The 20,872-nt window shown below is 47.9% G+C and overlaps 1 protein-coding gene across 1 annotated transcript in view; it reads right to left on the reverse strand.

The window, feature by feature from the left end:
• LOC114068931 (proline-rich protein 18-like) overlaps positions 1-19,464 on the reverse strand; it is a 115,053-nt gene extending 95,589 nt beyond the window's left edge. Inside the window, exon 1 of the mRNA XM_027905400.1 lies at positions 18,571-19,464. Within this exon, the coding sequence (XP_027761201.1) occupies positions 18,571-19,464 (894 nt within the window). The remainder of the gene's footprint in view (positions 1-18,570) is intronic.
• Between the last annotated feature and the right edge of the window lie 1,408 nt (positions 19,465-20,872).

The raw sequence follows: 20,872 nt of genomic DNA on the forward strand, positions 1-20,872 counted from the left end.
GATCAGGTAAGAGTGTGTTGAGAACATGTATGCAAATATCTTAAATTTTGTGTATTCTTCTCCAAATAGAGCAAATGTGTAATTCTCCTTGACAAATTAGTTGGCAATAGAGGTCACATAACACTAACTCCTATCAGTCTTCTTGTATAGAGTATTATTTCTTTTTTTCTTTTGAGAAGTATCAGTGTATGGAGAGCTGCAGCATTTAGTGAAAACATTATTACAATTTTTATTTAAGAAAAAAATAAAAAACTAGACTCTCATAGAGAATAGTGAAAACCAACAGTCTCTCAGTGTGTGTTAGCACAGTTGTGAAGATCTCTGCATCCCACCTTTGAAATGTAACTCTTCTGCTTCTGAAGTTAATTTAGTTTAAGATATGCTATGGTAATAATATCTTTAGAATCATAAAATATCCTGAGGTGGAAGGGACCCACGAGGTTCGTCGAGGTCCTATTTATGGACCTGCACAGGACAACCCCAAGAATCACACCATGTGCCTGAGAGTCTTGTCCAAATGCTTCTTAAACTCAGACAGGCTTGGAGCTGTGACCACTTCCCTGGGGAGCCTGTTCCAATGCCCAAGCACTCTCTGGGTGAAGAACATCTTCCAAATGTCCAACCTAAAATAAACCTCCCTGACACAGATTCATGCCATTCCCTTGGGTCCTATCACTGGTCACCAGAGAGAAGAGATCAGTGCCTGCCCATCTGCTTCCTCTCATGAGGAAGCTGTAGACTACAATGAGATTTCCCCTCAGTCTCGTCTTCTCCAGGTTGAACAGACCAAGTGACCTCAGCCGCTCCTGATACGGCTTCCCCTCTAGACCCTTCACCATCTTCACTGCCCACCTTTGGACGCTCTCTAATAGTTTCATATCTTTCTTGTATTGTGGTGCCCAAAACTGAACACAGTACTTGAGGTGAACCTGCAGCAGCACAGAATAGCAGGGGACAATCCCCCCTTTGACCAGTTGGCAATGCTGTGCCTGATGCCCCCCAGGACACGATTGGCCCTCCTGGATGCCATGGCACACTGCTGACACATTCAACTTACCGTCAACAAGGATCCTCACGTCCCTTTCCATGGCACTGCCTTCCAGCCTCTCATTCCCCAGTCTGTCCATACGTCCAGGGTGGCCCCATCCCAGGTGCAGAATACAGTATTTGTCTTTGTTAAACTCCATATGGTTGGTGATTGTCCAGCCCTCTGTCGTGGTTTTAGCTAGCTCTTGTAAACCAGGCAGAGAATTTTCTCCCTTCCCCCCAGGCTATCAAGATAAGCACTCAAGAGCACAAAACGTTAGCCGGCTGGCTAATGGCCAAAAGATTAGTCTCCTAGGAACGAGGCAGATAAGGAATTCCACCTTTGGTTCTTTTTCTCTCCCGTCTGGGGCAAGGAGAGGGAGGAGCTGGGGGGCTACGGTGTGGCTGGAAGGAGGTGGGGAGAAGAGGTTGGTGTGCCAGTGGGTTCGACACCTGCTGCAAGCTGCAGACGCTGCCTGGTTTTTGGGTTTTTTCCTTCCTGTTGGAGTCTGCTGCTGCTCTCTGCTCCGCTGTTGCTGGCTGCAGGCCCTGTTTAAAGCAAATCCTAACCAGATTAAGTTCGTGAGTTTTCTTCCATTGGGAGAATTTCTGTTTTATTGCTGTTTTTTTCTTCCCTCTTTCCCCCCCCATTCCCTCTCTCCTTTCCCAGTGTGGGAAGGGAAGGGGAACCGAGTTTTTTTGGTTTGTTTTTTTTCCCTCCGACATACCTGGAGGGTATTGTTTTTCCCCCATCCCACGTGGCAGTGACCAGGGATCCCACAGCGCCGCCTGGTAAGGGGCACTGGACATTACAAGTTCTGCACCTCCAGTGATCCAACAGCGCCACCTGGTGGCTACTATAGGACACTACAAGTTCCGCATCTCCAGTGACCCAACAGCGCCACCTGGTGAATGGTACAGGACATTACAAGTTCTGCATCTCTGGTGATCCAATGGCGCCCCCTGCTGACTGTGGTTGGAATTGCACCAAAGGGAGCAAAAATTAAACTGTTTACTCTTCCTTTTGCCAGTTTATCGGTTTGTTTTTGAAGGGGTTATTTGTGGGTATAGGAGTGTTGTTTGGTTGTTTTATTTGTTTTTTTTCATGTTTCTGTTAATACACATATACCTTTTAATAAAGGGCTGTTTTTTTCTCTTTTCCATAATTTGTTTTCCTTCAATCAGAGCCTCTTAATTTTGGATTTATAATTGCTTAGAAAAGGAAGTTTGAGTCTTTTCTCCTAACCCATCCTCAGCAAAAGACCCTTGTCTCATTTAAACTGGGACATTTTTGGCGCCCAGCGTGGGGCTCTAAAGAGGAAAAGCGGAAAAGGAATAACTGCCCTTGTGTGACTTTATACGTGTTTGTGAACCTGTAGGCACCATGAAGTCTAAGATTGCAGCTTTTCTGTGGTATATAATTACGCCGAAATCTATGTCCCACCTGTCGATGTTTTTCAGCTCTGACACTATGACCCTCATTGCAATAAGTATGTTTGAGATCTCGCACTGGTTTTATGACATAGCAAACTCAGCACCTGTTATTTTCCTTCGGGATATGTTCTCACGGATATATTACTGCTCTAGCCTACACTGTCTCCTTTGGGGTTTTAAGGATAATGGCACCTATCCCTATGGAGAAACACGGGGGGGTATATTTGCCCAACCCTTCATACATTTTCCCTTTGGTTCCAATACAATGGCCTTTGAGAAATTTAAACTCTCTTTAGATGTAAGAGACGTTTTACTTTTTGGGCTTCTTGTGCAAGTTTATGCCACGGTGTCATATCTAATATTTGTAGTTAGGTCCAGGATTTACCAGGAACGGGCACAGAAGCCAGCCCCAGTGGTGGAAAACCTCGAATGGCATGGGCCATGGGAGAATATGGATAAATTTCTAAAAAGTGGTTCAGTTCCTACAACATGGAAGTTCACTCTCGAACAACTCCTAAACCCTACACAGATACTAACAGCTGTGAGGGAGAGAGGTCGTGGAAAACCCATAGAGAGGCAGGTGGTAGATGCATGTGGGGCTTTAGCTGTTGCCTACAAAAAGGTGCTCGGTATGGTGCAGCCCTCACAGGGAAAAGGAAAAGATGAAAACAAGAGGCCTGATACCAGGGTGAATCCAGATAAGGCCAGTTCCAAGGGGCCAAACAAGTCAATGGAGGTTGCCCCTATCCAAAAGAGGAAATATAAGACCAAATCAACCCACCCAGTTGATGATGATGGGGAGGCAGGACCCTGACAGGCAACCAACCCGGAGCCAGAAATCATCGCTGAGTCCATATCGTATGACAACCTCCAAAAATTATGGGCAGATGTCATTCGTCACCCGAATGAGCCCATACTGACCTGGATGATCCGAGTTTGGGACTGAACGGGTGATGCCATAAACCTTGATGGCGGTGAAGCAAGGTCCTTGAGGTCTATTGCCCAGGATGTGGGCCTTGAAGAGGCATTTGTGAGAGAATCAAAGCCCCTCTCTCTCTGGGCATGGCTGCTGGGTGCTATGAGAGAGAGGTTCATTTAGAGAGAGGTCTTGCAGACAGACCATTGTGTGAAGAGCTGGAATACCATGGAGGAGGGGATCTGATGCCTGAGGGAAATGGCATTGTTGGAGGTACTGTTTGGAAGGGATATGCAAGCCAATCACGATCCTTACAAGGTTAGATGTACACCAATCATGTGGTGGACCTTCATACGTATGGGGCCATCTGCACACATCAGTTACCTGACATCATTGGAGGCTGGGGAAAAAAGAGAGCCAGCGACGTTTATAGCAAATAAACTTCAGATGTACGACAGCATGGTCCAAGGATGACTACAAGCCCGCGTTTCCTCTGTAGAGACCTCAGTCAATAACCTCACCACCATAGCTACAAAACTACAAGATCAACAGGAGAAAATCCTAGAAAAGATTGAGAGAAACAGTTCCCAGGTGGCACCAGTGAGAACCAGGCACCCCCCAACTAGAGAGGGTAGACAGACCTCACAAACCGAACTGTGGTATTTCCTATCTCGACATGGAGAAGACATGACACAGTGGGACAGGAAACCTACCCATGTCTTGGCAACCCGAGTAGAAGAGTTGAAGGACAAGGAAAAAGCAAAGTCCATGAAAGTGAGTGCAGTGCCGGTATCCTGTGGGCAGGGATCTGACCTGCTAGAAGGTATTTGCAGATGGAAGACTGTGATGAGCAGGACAGAGATCAGTATTAGAGGGGTCCTGCCTCTAGCCAGGTAGAGGCATGGGACAACCATGTCTTTTGGACGGTGTGGATCTGATGGCCTGGCACATCAGACCCACAAGAATATAAGGCTTTGGTTGACACTGGCGCTCAATGCACGTTAATGCCCTCAGGACATATGGGACTGGAGGCTATTTCCATTTCTGGGGTGACAGGAGGGTCTCAACAGTTGACCATGTTGGAAGCTGAAGTGAGCTTGACAGGGAAGGAGTGGCAGAAACACCCCATTGTGACTGGTCCAGATGCCCCATGTATCCTGGGCATTGACTACCTTAGGAATGGATATTTCAAAGACCCCAAGGGACATAGGTGGGCATTTGGGATAGCTACTGTGGAGACAGAGGGGGCTAAGCAGTTGAATTCACTACCTGGCCTCTCAGACAACCCTTCTGCTGCGGGACTGTTGAAGGTTGAGGAACAGCGAGTGCCAATTGCCACTACAATAGTGCACCGTCGGCAGTACCAAACGAACCGAGACTCTGTGATCCCATCCATAAGATGATCTGTAAGCTGGAGAGCCAAGGCGTGATCAGCAAGATCCACTCCTCCTTCAACAGCCCCATCTGGCCTGTGTGTAAGTCCGACAGAGAATGGAGATTGACTGTGGACTATCGTGGCCTGAATGAAGCCACCCCACCACTGAGTGCCGCTGTTCCAGACATGTTGGAGCTCCAGTACGAGCTGGAGTCCAAGACAGCGAAGTGGTGCACCACTACTGACATCGTGAATGCATTCTTCTCCGTTCCCTTGGCAGCAGAGTGCAGGCCGCAGTTTGCTTTCACGTGGAGGGGCGTGCAGTACACGTGGAACCGACTGCCCCAGGGGTGGAAACACAGTCCCACCATCTACCATGGATTGATCCAGGCTACGCTAGAGAAAGGTGAAGCCCCAGAACACCTGCAGTACATTGATGACATCATTGTATGGGGGGACACAGCGGAAGAGGTCTCTGAGAAAGGAAAGATCATACAGATTCTCCTGGAAGCTGGGTTTGCCATCAAAAAGAGTAAAGTCAAGGGACCTGCCCGAGAGATCCAGTTCCAGGGAGTAAAGTGGCAAGATGGACGTTGTCAGATCCTGACTGAAGTCATCAATAAAATCACAGCAATGGCCCCACCAACTAGCAAGAAGGAAACCCAAACCTTCCTGGGTGCCATAGGTTTTTGGAGAATGCATATCCCCGAGTACAGCCAGATCGTAAGCCCTCTCTGTCTGGTAACCCGCAAGAAGAATGATTTCCAGTGGGGTCCTGAACAACAGCAAGCATTTGAACAGATTAAACAGGAGATTGCCCATGCTGTAGCCCTTGGGCCAGTCAGGACAGGACCAGATGTGAAGAATGTGCTCTACTCTGCATCTGGGGATAAGGGTCTCTCCTGGAGCCTCTGGCAGAAGGTGCCTGGCAAGACCCGAGGCCGCCCACTTGGATTCTGGAGCTGAAGCTACAGAGGGTCAGAAGCCAATTACACTCCAACAGAAAAGGAAATCCTAGCAGCTTATGAGGGAGTACAAGCTGCCTCAGAGGTGATTGGCACAGAAGAACAGCTCCTCCTGGCACCTCGGCTACCGGTATTGAGTTGGATGTTCAAAGGGAAGACGCCCTCTACGCATTATGCCACTGATACCACCTGGAGCAAATGGATAGCCCTGATCACGCAGCGAGCCTGCATTGGAAACCCAAACAGCCCTGGGATCCTAGAAATCATCACGAACTGGCCGGAAGGTGAGAATTTTAGTCTAGCAGAAGAAGAAGAAGGAGAGCAGGTGGTACGGGCGGAGGAAGCCCCAGCATACAAGCAAATACCAGAAGAAGACATACGCTACGCACTCTTTACTGATGGTTCCTGCCGTATTGTAGGGATGAAACGTAAATGGAAAGTAGCTGTATGGAGTCCCACACAACTAGTTGCAGAAGCTATGGAAGGAGGGGGTAAATCAAGGCAATTCGCAGAGCTCAAAGCTGTCCAGTTGGCATTGGACATTGCTGAACGAGAGAAGTGGCCAAAACTTTACCTCTACACGGACTCGTGGATGGTGGCCAATGCCCTGTGGGGGTGGTTGGACAGATGGAAGAAAACCAATTGGAAACGTAGGGGGAAAACCCATCTGGGCCGCTGATATATGGCAAGACATTGCTACCCGGGTAGAGAAACTGATTGTGAGGGTCCGCCACATAGACACCCACGTGCCCAAAAATCGAGCCAATGAAGAGCATCGCAACAATGAACAGGCAGACCGAGCTGCACAAGTTGAAGTGTCACAGGTGGACCTAGACTGGCAGCACAAAGGAAAATTGTTCTTAGCACAATGGGCCCATGATGCCACTGGCCATCAAGGCAGAGATGCCACCTACAGATGGGCACGAGACCGAGGGGTGGATCTAACCATGGATACTATCTCTCAGGTTATCCATGACTGTGAGACATGCGCTGCCATTAAACAGGCTAAGAGACTGAAACCCCTGTGGTATGGTGGACGGTGGACTAAATACAGATATGGGGAGGCTTGGCAGGTTGATTATATCACATTGCCACAGACCCAAGGTAAGCGCTATGTGCTTACCATGGTGGAAGCCACCACTGGATGGGTGGAGACGCATCCGGTGCCCCACACCACTGCCAGAAATACCATCCTGGGCCTCGAAAAACAGGTCCTGTGGCGGCACAGCACCCCAGAGCGGATTGAGTCAGATAATGGGACACACTTCAAGAATAGCTTAGTTACCACCTGGGCGAAAGAGCATGTCATTGAATGGGTCTATCACATACCATACCATGCAGCAACTGCTGGGAAGGTTGAAAGGTGCAATGGACTGTTGAAGACTACCCTGAAAGCATTAGGTGGAGGGACTTTCAAACACTGGGATCAACACCTAGCAAAGGTTACATGGTTTGTCAACACTAGAGGCTCCATCAATTTAGCTGACCCTGCCCAATCAGAGTCCCTTCACACTGTAGACAGGGACAAGGTCCCAGTGGTTCACATGAGAGGTATGTTAGGTAAAACAGTTTGGGTTAACCCCGCCTCGAGCATAGGTAAATCCATTTGTGGAATTGTTTTTTCCCAAGGACCTGGTTGCACATGGTGAATGATGCAAGAAGATGGAGAAACCCGGTGCATACCTCAAGGAGATATTATCTTAGGGTAAACAGGTCAGCACTCTGTATCCGTATTTGTACCTATATATTTGTGAATGTGTATATATTTTAGGATGATGTATGCATGAATGGAGTTCAAAAAGAGTTTAATTTGATAGAGTATGGTGGCATGGAAAAGGGAGAAAATTATGTGTGGATAATGTTGTGGTTTTAGTTAGTTCTCGAAAAATGGGCAGAGAATTTTCTCCCTTCCCCCCAGGCTATCAAGATAAGCACTCAAGACCACAAAAGACTAGCCGGGCTGGCTAATGGTCAAAAGATTAGTCTCCTAGGAATGAGGCAGGAAAGGAATTCCACCTTTTGCTCCATTTCTCTTGTCTCTGGGGCAAGGAGAGGGAGGAGCTGGGGGGCTACGGTGTGGCTTGGAAGGAGGTGGGGAGAAGAGGTTGGTGTGCCAGTGGGCTTGGCACCTGCTGCAAGCTGCAGACACTGCCTGGTTTTGTTTTTTTTTTCCTTCCTGTTGGAGGGGAGTTTGCTGCTGCTCTCTGCTCCACTGTTGCTGGCTGCAGGTCCTGCTTAAAGTGAATCCTAACCAGATTAAGTTCGTGAGTTTTCTTCCATTGGGAGAATTTCTGTTTTATTGCTGTTTTTTTCTTCCCTCTTTCCCCCCCCCCCCATTCCCTCTCTCCTTTCCCAGTGTGGGAAGGGAAGGGGAACCGAGTTTTTTTGGTTTGTTTTTTTTCCCTCTGACATACCTGGAGGGTATTGTTTTTCCCCCATCCCACATGGCAGTGACCAGGATCCCACAGCGCCGCCTGGTAACGGGCACTGGACATTACAAGTTCTGCACCTCCAGTGATCCAACAGCGCCACCTGGTGAATGGTACAGGACATTACAAATTCTGCATCTCTGGTGACCCGACAGCGCCCCCTGCTGACTGTGGTTGGAATTGAACCAAAGGGTGCAAAAATTGAACTGTTTACTCTTCCTTTTGCCAGTTTATCGGTTTGTTTTTGAAGGGGTTATTTGTGGGTATAGGAGTGTTGTTTGGTTGTTTTACTTTTTTTTTCGTGTTTCTGTTAATACACATATGCCTTTTAATAAAGGGCTGTTATTTTCTCTTTTCCATAATTTGTTTTCCTTCAATCGGAACCTCTTAATTTTGGATTTATAATTGCTTAGAAAGAGAAGTTTGGGTCTTTTCTCCTAACCCATCCTCAGCAAAAGACCCTTGTCTCATTTAACCAGGGACAATGGCCTCTAACTTTTCAAGGTCTCTCTGCAAGGCCTCTGCCTTTGAGGGAGTCAACAGCTCCTCCCAATTTAGTGTCACCAGCAAACTTATTTAGTATACCTTTGAGTCCTGCATCCAAGTAATTTATGAAGATGTTGAAGAGCACTGTGCCTAAAATGGAGCCCTGTGGAACCCCACTAGTGACTGGTTGCCAGCCTGATGTAACCTCATTTACTATAATCCTTTACAATAATCCTTTGTGCCTGTTGCACTCTGGATTTTAAGATATAAGCTGCCCAGAGTGGATACATTTTATTAAAGATTTTTGTTGCCTAAAAGGCTGTGGAGGTAATTCCTCTCAGGAATTGAGTCTGGGCATGTTTTTGGGACCCTCTCTTCTTCATCTTCATCTTCCTCAGAGCACGTGCTGTTCTTGGAGACCTTCCAGAGCGCTGGGCCTGAAGGTTGTTGTGCGTCTATGACTATATCTTCTTGTGCAGATTTTAGGGTGTTTTCTACAATTCTACCTTGAAAATGAGACTAAAAAGGACAGTGGAATTTAGGGGCATTGATATGGGAATGGGTAACAGGGTTTGCTATGTGTATTTACTGTGTTAAAGGGTAAGGGATAACGTGCTGCTACTTTAAAATCTACATTTACTATATAACTACTTCTAAAATCTACCAAATTAAAAAAACAAAACTCCAAAGTATCACTTTTTAAAAACCTTTTGGTTCTTTTTAACCTTGAATTCACATCTGGAGAAAGAATCACACACTCTTCTCTAAAATAAATTCTTTTAATTTAGTGAGAAAAATATTTTGGCAAAATGTTTTTCAGGAGTAAAATCCAACCAAGAAAAAATATTTCACTAAAACACCCAGCACAAAGATTCAGTTCACAGAAAACACTTATTGCAAACAATCAGTATACCAGCTTTAGTAAAACACAATTCATTGGTTTTAAGTTACCTGCAAGAGAAGGAAAAGAGTAAAAGAAAACAGATTAAAAGGGTAAAGAAAGAGAGAAGAGAGAAGGAGAGAGGAGAGGAAAGGAAAAATGCTTACTGACAAGATCTGCTGGTTCACATGGTTCAGGTTTCAGAAAAGAGAGAGAGAGGTCACGTGGAGTCTCGTCTATTTATACAGTTCACTTTTCCCTCCCAGGCAGGATATCCAGTCAATGCCTTCCAGGCCAGAGTGAGGTGTGCTGTAGCCAGTCACAGGTTCCAGGGGAGTGGTGTGGACAGTCTACCAGGCAGGTCTGCCTTGACTGACAGCCAGGCTACATGGTCTTCAGCTCTGCCATGTGCTTTGCATGGGCTCAGTCATGTTGGCTGCACGTCTTCAGGCTTGGTCATGTGCTCTCAGTAGGCCTTACCATGTACTTGCAGGTCTAGGCCCAGTCCTTCTCCACGCGCGCGCACGCACACACACACACACAGTGAGTTGGTTCCAACCCATATAAATAATTCAGTGAGATTCAGATCCAGTATCTCACAGTGCCCAACCTGTGAGCCAGTTGCTCACCCATCACATGACATGTTTATCCAGCTGTGTGATGGACATTTTGTCCAGAAGGATCCCATGAGAGACAGTATCAAAAGCTTTACTGAAATCCAAAAAGACTACATCAAGTGGCTTCTCTTGATCAACTAGGTGGGTTACCTTGTCGTAAAAGGAAATTAAGTTTGACAAGCAGGACTTTCCCCTCATGAAGTCCTGTTGGCTGTGACTGATGACTGCCTTGTTCATCAGGTGTTTTTCAATTCTTCCCACAATAAGCTTCTCCATAATTTTAGCAGGCACTGAATTGAGACTGACAGGCCAGTAGTTCCAAGGTCATCTTCCTTGCCCTTCTTGAAAACTGGGACAACATTTGCCAGATTTCAGTCAACTGGGACCTCTCTGGATTCCCAACACTGTTCAAAAATCATTGAGAGAGGCCTTGGGATGACATCAGCTAGCTCTTTAGGTATTCTCACATGAATCCCATCAAGTCCCATAGATTTATAGGGATCCACTTGGAGCAGCAGATCTCACATAAGTTCAGGGTTGACTGGAAGTTGATCATTCTCACAGTCATGGTCCTCCAGCTCAGGTCACTGCGATCCCCAAAGCCCATCATCAGTGTTGAAGACCAAAGTAAAGAAAGTATTAAACATCTCTTCCTTGTCTATGTCCAAGGTTGTGAGGTGACTATCCTCAGCAATTAACAGGTCAGTGTTATTTCTGCCTTTTGCTATTACCATATTTTAAAAAAAAATCTAGTACTTCATTGCATTTAAGGTACATCTCTTTAGCTTCAAGTGCTTTATGTAGTTTAAATATATTATTTAAAAATAGAATTCAGAATGCATTTAATTGCCTACATAATAGCAAAACTCGTAACGGTTGGCCTTAATGATCTTAAAGGTTTTTTTCCAACCTAAAAAATTCTACGATTCTTTGAACTCACAATAATATAATCTCATCACTAAATTATTCATTCTAACCTCAACCAACTCCTTAAATGGCATGAGGAAATGACATTTGCACTTAGTCCAGAAAAATAAGTTAGATCTTCTCCAAGACAGGAAGAGGACTAGGATTCCATAATAGAGTCTTTTTAAATGAAACTGTCCTCTTGATATAGCCTTTTCTTGTTCAAATCAGCAGACTGCAGCTCAAGTGTGTTTGTTGCTATGCAGTTACATTCATTAACTGGGGGACAGAGCTGGTCATTCTAATGTGGTGTACATGGAGGTTTCCTGAACTGGGGGAACTTCAAGGGGAGCTAAGACACCCACCAGGAGCCTACAGCTCATGTGACAGCAGCTGAGGAGACCTGGGCAGGGCCAGGAGCAACAGTGGAAGATTTAAACATGGTGTAAACTGAAACTAGCACTTGGTTGACAAGGTAAGAAGCTCTTGGTGCCACACCATCCACAGTGAAGCACTCTAGTGTGGTGTACAGGGGGGTTTCCTGAACCAAGGACACCTCAGAGAGAGCTGAGAGACCCAACAGGAGTCTGCAGCTCATGCAAATGCTACTGACAAGACGTGTGTGTTGTGGGTTTACTCTGGGCTTATTTTTTCTCACCCACCCCCCACACAATTGCTATAAGTTGAGAGAAGGTTTATGCAGACAAAAGAGATCTGATGTGGGGAGAATAATGTTAGAATTTATTATTAGTAAAATAAACCCTAAAGAATTATATATACAACAATTCTAACTAGGCAAAAGTGCTATGTATTTACAGAAATACCCCTCCCCCCTTGTATCAGTTTAGGAGAAGCAGTCACTTTTCCATTTCCAGAGTTATAGGTCTTCTAAATAATTTTGCAGCACTTCTAAAGTTCCTCTTCTAATATCTCTAGGATGACAGCTTCGATTCATTGCAGCTGGAACTGTCTTTCTTCTATGTCGACCTCAGGGCTGGGCCTGGTTACCCGGGCCCTGTGGGGTCTTCCATGGACTGCAAGGGGACACTTGTCTGCCATGGTCTTCCCACCGTTACAGGGGATAATGGCTTTTGAGTCCACCCCTGTGCCACCCCTGTTTCTTGTGGAGTCCCTCCTCATGAGAGACAGTCCTTGATGGACCTCTCTAGTGTGAGTCTACCTTCGGGCAACAGTTCTTCCATTCTCTGCTGTCCCTTAGGGCCACAAATTCAGCTGCACCAGCATGGATCCCTCACTGGGATCAAAAGTCCTACCCGGGCCAACTTGCTCCAGCGTAGGTATCTCAGTTTAAATGAGACACAGGTGTTTTGCTGAGGATGAGTTATGAGAAAGACCCAAACTCCTTCCTCTAAGAAATTGTAAATCTGAAATAAGAAGGCTCTGATTGAAGGGAAAAAAAATTGTGGAAAAAGGAAAAATAACAGCCCTTTATTTAAAGACACAAGTGTGTTGGCAGAAACAATGACAGAAAACAAGTAAAACAACCAAACAATACTCCTATACCCACAAATAATCCCCTTCAAAACAAACCAATAAACAAGTAAAGAAAAAAAAGTTGTTTGTGCCCTTTGGTGCAATTCTAACCACAGTCAAAGGGGGCGCTGTTGGATCACCGGAGATGCAGAGCTTGTAGTGTCCTGTGCCAGTCATTGGAGGCGCTGTTGGATCACTGGAAAGGCAGAGCCTGCAGTTCTTTATGTTGCTTAGCAGGGGGTGCTGTGGAATCACTGGTCATTGCCATGTGGAGTGACACCCTCTGGGGTGTGTTGGAGAAACCGAAAATGGGTTTCCCTCCCCCCCACACACACACTGGGAAAGGGGAGAGAGAGGAAGGAGAGAAACAACAATGAAGAAAAAGTCCTCCCCAATGGGAAAAAACTCACTCTGTTTGGCTGGTCGAATCGTGCGGTATAGTTTTCCTTCTCCCTTTGATGTGCACAAGAACTGTTGCTAAGAAAGAAACAAATGGGAACAGGGAAGGGAAAAAGAAAAAAAAAAGAAAAAAAACCAAACAGCTTCAGAAACAGTTCTTTGATGAAAAATCCAAGCAGAATCCACAGCTGGCAACCAGGCTGAGAACAAAACCCCACCGAGCTTCCACTTCAACCTAGTTCCAGCCTCAGCAGCAAGCCCAAACTCCTCCCCCCGTTTCCCAGGAGACGAGATTCTGAGGCCATTAACCAGAAGGCAGCTTCTTTTGAGCTCCTTAACTGGCCACTTAACAGCCCTGCACACAGTGGGCAGGGGGAAGGGAAAAATTCCTGCCTAGTTTCCAAGAACCAGCAAAACCATGACAGTAGGTCTCTCTCTCCATGGGCCACAGATCTCCAGCAGGACTCTGTTTCATCTTAGACCTCCCACAGGTCATAGCCTTCTCATGCATTCACATGCATTCACCTGCTTCAGCACGGACTCCTTCATGAGCTGCAGGGGGTCTCTTCCCTCAGTAATCTTCCACAGACAGAAGGAGTTTTTAGTTTTCAGTCTTTTCCCTGCTGAAGGGAGAGAGAGGGGGGAGAAAAGGAGCCCCCCTTCCCCCCCTCAGGCTTCTCTTCTCTCTCCTCTGGCTGCCAGCTTTGACCTTGGAGGCTGCTCTATCTCTCGGCCTGGAATTCCTTCTGCAGCATGTCTCATCCAGGCAGTTTTTCTCTGGAGTTTTTTCTCTACTCTGTTACAGGAGAGAAGGGGGCCTGGTCCCCCCTCGCCCAGGCCAGACTTGGCCTGGGTGGGGGGCACATGCCCGGGCCCAGCAGGGCCAGCTGCCATGCTGGCTCTCCCATTTTTCTTCTACCTCCTGGCTCTTATCTCTTCTGCCCCCAGGCTTTTTTTCCATTTTCTTAAATATATAATTGGTAGAGGCATTACTAAAACTTTTGATTGTCTTTGCTCCCGAAATCCACCTGGAAAAACTATTTTCAGCCCCGAGGGGCTGGTTGGCAAACCCACGACAATTCCTCCCTTCACCTCTGTGAATTACATTTTTAAGACATTTTACACTCTACAATTAACATATAACTTTCAGTAAACAAAATATAATGAAAATCTGTCCAGTTCATCTGGCCTATGCCCTGTGTCAAAAGCGCTTCCATAAAGAAAACAAACAGGTCATTGTCATAGGAGATTCTCTCCTGAGAGGAACAGAAGGCCCAATATGCAGCAAACCCATTTCTTAGGGAAGTCTGCTGCCTCCCTCGGGCCTGGGTTAAAGATGTGAAGAGAAAGCTTCCTCTACCCTGTTATGGCCCTCAGATTATTATTCATTACTGATTTTTCAGGTAGGCAGCGATGAAGTTGCAATAAGAAGTCCAAGGGCAATCAAGAGAGACTTTGGGGCCTTAGGAAGACTGGTTAAGGGATCAGGAGCACAAGTGATGTCCTCTCTCCTTTCAATTGCAGAGAATGATGAGGGAAACCCTGTTTATTTGTGCTTTGTGAGTCCATGAAGTGTGACTCTCTGTCCGATGACAATTTCAAAGGAATCCCAAATCTTGGAATTCCTGCATCTTGACTGTGTGAGAGGAACTGAGTTTTTATAGTATAAAGAGGCTAGTCAGCCTCTCAAATCTATAGGCCAGTTAGGAGCTTACCAAAAGCAGGCTGCATCCGGAGTTTGATGCTACAGCAAACAGCATCCTGGCACTGCCAGTAGCTCATCGTAGAGAGCTTGTATTCTCTGGACAGATTCCAGGCCTTATCAGGGACAAGCCATCCTGCCACAGTCTGCCCCAGACTGCAGTCAATCATCTTTGCCTCATGGAGTGGCAGCGCAGGTGTCTCTTGCCTTTATGTATAAAAGCATCTACATGTATATGTGCCTATATGTATATATGAACACTAACAAAACAGCTGTATTACAATAAAGCTAGGAAACAATCTAAACAAATAATTTAAGCGATCTAAACATATTATCCCACTAGTGATGTTAACAGTTTGTCTCAAAGATTGCAGGCAAGATGCAAACCAGGTTTCAAGGTCCCATGGGAGGGTCCACAGAACCAATTCATGTTGCAGTGCTGCAGCCACCTTCTCACCCCCCTTTTCTAACACAGGACTCTTCTTCTGTACTTCACACACTCCTAGATGACACTGAATGACAAAGTATTTTAGAGACAAATAAGGTAGATAAATTTGATCTCCCAATCACACAAAATCCTATGTGGATTTCCAAACAAAACCAGGGAGGAATCCCTTTCACAAGCTGCAGTATTCAGAGGAGACATAGATACTCCAAACTATGCTTGCAAAATGCTGCCAAACTGCTGGGACAAAATATATGCAAATATGAACATTGCAAAATTCAAAACAATTAATGCAGCAAAACAATATGAGTTTTCTATTCTGCTGCTGGATCACCTCCTTATGGGACACCTACAAAAGGAGAAAACTCTGTCCCACTTAGACCTGTTAGAAAGAGGCAGCAGTCTAACAATTAGAGTAACAATAAAAGAAGCGTAAAGGCAACATAGGATAGAAGATAACAAAATCAAAATACAAGTCATTGCACTATCTGGTGTTTTGACAGTATTATTCAAATTGGAGTCTGATCCTTGTGTACACACCACCTTTGGAAGCCACAGGCTGATATTACAACAGTTCTTAACTGTGACAGAAGCTTTTCCACAAATTGGTCTTTCTTGTTTACTTACTCCTGACTCAGAAATTCTTGTTACAGTCCAAAACTTTTGTTTTGGTGTGTCAGACGATAAGGTCTCTTGTCTTAGTGTATCTCACTTGCAGTTAAGGCATGTTCTGTTGTTCAATTTCTATTCTGCAGGAAGTGTTTTTCATCCATATGACTCTCAGTCTGTTTTTTCTGGTGGCACATCATTTGAGTCTGTCTGCTTTTCTGCAGTCACATTCTAATACACTGTTAGTTCACATTAAGGACGGAAACAGTGGGTGACAACCAGGTAGCCCTTTATTTTGTTCTGCCACAGCCTTTCAAGCTGAATCAGGGCACAGAGGGCAAGAATATTCACCACAGGCTGCAAGCCTGGAACAGACCCAGAACACACGGGGGCCAATACACAGATAGCCCTTCTCTTCCCCAGCCTTTTCGTCTTAGCCAGTCCATCAGGAGGGAGGGAGGAAGGGCTGTAGAGGGCCCAGCAAGTCCATCAGACAGTGCTGGCTGCTCAGCCTCCCATACTCCCCCGCAGTTCCCCACAGGGGCAGGGTAACGGTCCGTCCTGGGCGAGCTTCCCTCTGGAGCTCCCCTTCTAATTTGCCTCAGTATTCACCAGTAGGACAGGTGGCCCTCAGGACAACTGGCCTCTGGAGCTGGTAGACAGGGACAGGAAACCAAACAGCCCCCCTGTATTCCAGGAGGAAATAGTGACTTACTGAGCCACCTGGATCCACACAAGTCCATGGGACCAGATGGGATCCATCCTAGGGTGATGAGGGAGTTGGCAGAAGAGCTTGCCAAGCCGATCTCCATCATTTATTTACAGCCCTGGCTCACTGGGGAGATACCAGATAACTGGAAGTTGGCAAATGTCAAGCCAATCTACAAAAAGGGCTGCAAGGAGGACTCGGGAAACTACAGGCCTGTCAACCTGACCTGAGTGCCTGACAAGGTTATGGAGCAGATCATCCTAAGTGCAGTCAAACAGCATCTACAGGATGGACAAGGGATCAGACCCACCCAGCATGGGTTTAGGAAGGGCAGGTCCTGTCTGACCAACCTGATCTCCTTTTATGATCAGGTGACCCCCCCCTTGGTGAATGAGGGGAAAGCTGTGGATGTAGTCTATCTGGACTTCAGCAAAGCCTTTGACACTGTCTCCCGTAGCATACTCCTGGAAAAGCTGGCAGTCCATGGCTTGGACAGGTGCACTCTGCTGGGTTAAGAACTGGCTGGATGGCTGGGCTCAGAGAGTGGTGGTGAACGGGGCTGCATCCAGCTGGCAACTGGTCACTAGTGGCATCCCCCAGGGATCAGGGTTGGGTCCAGTTCTGTTTAATATCTTTATCGATGATCTGGATGAGGGGATTGAGTCCACCATCAGCAAATTTGCAGATGACCCCAAGCTAGGGGGGTGTGTTGATCTGCTAGAAGGCAGGAGGGCTCTTCAGAGGGACCTGGACAAGCTGAAAAGATGGTTTGATTCCAACAGGATGAGGTTCAACAAGGCCAAGTGCCGGGTCCTGCACTTTGGCCACAACAACCCCCTGCAGCGCTACAGGTTGGGCACAGAGTGGCTGGAGAGCAGCCAGGTGGAAAGGGACCTGGGAGTTTGGATTGACAGGAAGGTGAACATGAGCCAGCAGTGTGTCCTGGTGGCCAAGACGGCCAATGGCATCCTGGCCTGTATCAGGAACAGTGTGGCCAGCAGGAGCAGGGAAGTGATCCTTCCCCTGTACTCAGTGCTGGTGAGGTCATACCTTGAGTATTGTGTCCACTTCTGGGCCCCTCAGTTCAGGAAGGATATTGAGGTGCTGGAGCAGGTCCAGAGAAGAGCAACCAGACTGGTGAAGGGACTCAAGCACAAGTCCTATGAGGAGAGGCTGAGGGAGCTGGGTTGTTTAGTCTGGAGAAGAGGAGGCTCAGGGGCGACCTCATCACTCTCTACAACTACCTGAAAGGAGGTTGTAGCCAGGTGGGGGTCGGTCTCTTCTCCCAGGCTGTAGAAGTGGCTTCACCAGGTGCTGCTGAGGTATTCTGGGAATTGTAGTTCTAAAGACTCCGTTGCACATGCTCTGTTAAATGCTTGCGTTGGATTGGCTTAGGATGTTACCTGTGTGACGTTGGACCATTTGAAACTACTATTTAAGGATGTGACTCTTTGAATAAAAGGCCTTTCGTTACCTCACCACGTTGGTGTTCAGCTTGGTCCCCATGGGACATATTTATTTGTTATATTAATAACGCCACATTTGGCGATCCCGAACAGGGACTTAAACCTTGCCCTGAATCAGGGGGAATTATGGTCAGGTGTTAGGTACCAACTTTATTATAAGTTGAAGAACACCCACCATAAAAAGCCACAGGACGTCAGGTACCAGAGAAAAGGAAACTCTGATGGGCGTCTGCAAAGGAACCGCGATTGAGCTTGGAGTAAAGACCTGAAAATCTCGGTAGGAATTTGCCTGCGTTTGGAGAGAAACCTCTCGGAAACAAAGAAGAAAGAAGAAAAACCTCGTCCAGGTGAGAGGACGGGAAAAAATAGCAAAAAGAAAAAAAATAGAAAAAGAAAAAAGAGAGAAAAAAAAGGGAACTTTTCATTCACGTGAACGAGCCTTAAGCTTAATGCTGAAAGGACTTTGGAAACAAGTTAACAGACATAAACTAGCTGGGCTTTTAAAACTGATGAAAATAACTGTTTTAGGACTAATACTATATACAGTTCTTAGTGAAACTGCTTGGAATGGGGGGTGGAGAAACGGAAAGAAAGCAGAGGAGAAGAAAATGGACATTTTAAATCCCGCGCAGAGAAATTCGTCCACAAAGAAAGACCTTGGGTCTCCCCCCCTCAGAGACATGCCCGGGCAAAGACCTCTGTGGGGTCTTACCATGTGGAAAGCGGGGGGGGGGGTACCAGAGACTCGGACAAAGATTGTACCTTTTTGTACTGAATTTTCACGGATGCGTGGATCCCGGGAGTAAGGTGCGTGTCGTGAATTGTGTGACTGGTGGAAGGGAACGGACTTTGAATTCCCAAGCCATTGCAACTTTGCGGACACGTGAGGTCCACGCTGGAGCATGGGTGGCGCCATTTTGCCCATGCCGAAAGCAGGACGTGGTGCCTTCTCTTCCTCTCTCATGGCCACTTTGCGGGCTGCCTCTGCGGGAGGCGTGCATGGACCATGGCCCGTGCTGCGGGCGGGTGGCTGGGCAGCGGTTGCTGTGCCTGCCAGCAGCAACGGCGCGATGTTTGAGGAGGATGGGGCAGCGTGGAACCGCCCGGAGCTGCGGGTGGCGAGGCGGACGGCTCCGGCGGTGGAGCTGTGGCCATGGGCGGTGGCGCCGGTACGAGCTCCACGCCTGCCGCGGCGGCCCCGCCCACTTCCGCCCGGAGCGACGAGCCGGTCCGGTCGCTGCGAGCAGCACCGCACCCAGAGCAGCGCGGGGCGAGGACCCTGGGACGGCGCACGGCGCCGAAAACGGCGCAGTGGCGGGGGTTGGCGCGGTGGGCGAGCTAGAGCCCGGCTGGGGAGCGCCTGAGCGAGGAGCGGTGGCCCGGACGCGGGGCCGCTCTGCCTGGAGGGGCAGCCACCATGCCTGCAGGGGGGGCCGTGGGGTGTCGCCGCGGTCATCCCGGGCAGTGGAGTTGCCACGAAGCGCTGGGCGCGGGACCCAACCAACGGGGTTGCCACGGGGGGGGCTGGCCGGCAGGGCTCCCCCGGAATGCGAGTCGGCGGGCTGTCGACCACGTGGCGAGCACATGGCTGCAAGGGCGGCGCCATCTTGTTCCCCCCAGGAACGGAAGATGGGCTTCCCTCTTCTGCCCACGCATTCGGGTTGCTGCGAGCGCGCGGCGGGGAGGTGCCCTTCTCTTCCGGTCGCGCGACTCCGCGGGACTGCAGAACGGGCACCCGTCGCTGCCGCCCCGGGGCCTGCGAGCGACCCTGCCGACTGCAGCGGCCGCGCGGAGCGGGGTGGTGCCGTGCCCGCGTGTGAGGGCACGGCCGTGTATTTCCCGTTTGCATCGCGGCGCGCCGGCGGTGGCCCCGACGGCCGGTGGGGTTCCGCGGGGCAGCTGCCCTCTGTGCGCTCCAAGGACAGCCGAACCGGCAGCGGCGCGGCCCGAAGTGGCCGCGCGTGCGACGGGAAGTGGCGCTGCTGCTCGCCTGCCCCGGGGGCGTGGAGGTCAGGTCCCGGTGGACACCAAACGCCGGGCCGAGGCCAGGCGGCAGTGATCGCGGCGTAGTCCTCTCACGGAGGGAGCGACCACGACCCCCTGAAGGACCCCCAGGGCATGGCGGGGAGCGGCGGGGTGCTAGAGCCGTTGGACAGCATATCTCTCTGAATCCCGGGGCCAAAAGAAAAGCGGTGCCAGCGGCATGGCTCCCCCGGACACATGAACAGTCACAACACCATCCCCCCCCGTGAGGGGGGGCAGCGGCTCGAGCCGGAGCTGAAGTTATACTGACTGTTTTTACATATTTTTCACGTAAATCTTTTTTTTACATTTTCTGTTTACATTGATGAGAGAAGAATTTAGCTTGCCTTACTGAGACATTTTTAAGTTTCTAATTTTCCCTATAACATTGTTTATATCACTAACGTTTACTAAGTATTGTTTAAAATTGTTAAATTCTTTAATGCATCTAGATAAGTTTGATTATTATAGCTATTTTGTTTAAGTGATGTAATTACCATCTTTAGGATTTCTATTGATATTGTGATAAATTGAGACCACAAAGGATCAAAATTCGATTAAAATTTATTGATTATAGCAAGTAGAATATGAGCAAATACAGCGCTGGACGGCAGGGGAGTCTGCGCTCCGCCAACTGCCGTGCTGAGCAGTTCAAACAGTTCCCTTTTTATACATCTTCACTTCCGTTGTTTGTGAAATAGTGGAGGTATTCTGCGCATGCTTCAGTTGTTGTTAGGGGGTCGTTCTCTGCCTCCCGGTGGTCGTTAAGGCTGAAGTAAGAAGTCTTCCTCCTTTGTCCCATAGTTGACCCCTTATTCATATGTCCTTATATGGGGTTGTTTGTCACATTTCTGTTAGTTCCTGAACATCTGGGGGTTATCTTTGCTTGCATAAGCGGTATTCGGCCATTGTTTTAGTTTACATAAGCAGTTTTACATCCTTTGACCTTTACATTAGCTTTAACATAAATCTTTAATAAACAATACCATAGT

The sequence above is a fragment of the Empidonax traillii genome, unplaced genomic scaffold, assembly GCF_003031625.1.
Source record: "Empidonax traillii isolate 1590-97213 ecotype Southwest subspecies unplaced genomic scaffold, ASM303162v1 scaffold1150:size236519, whole genome shotgun sequence".
Lineage (NCBI taxonomy): Eukaryota > Metazoa > Chordata > Aves > Passeriformes > Tyrannidae > Empidonax > Empidonax traillii.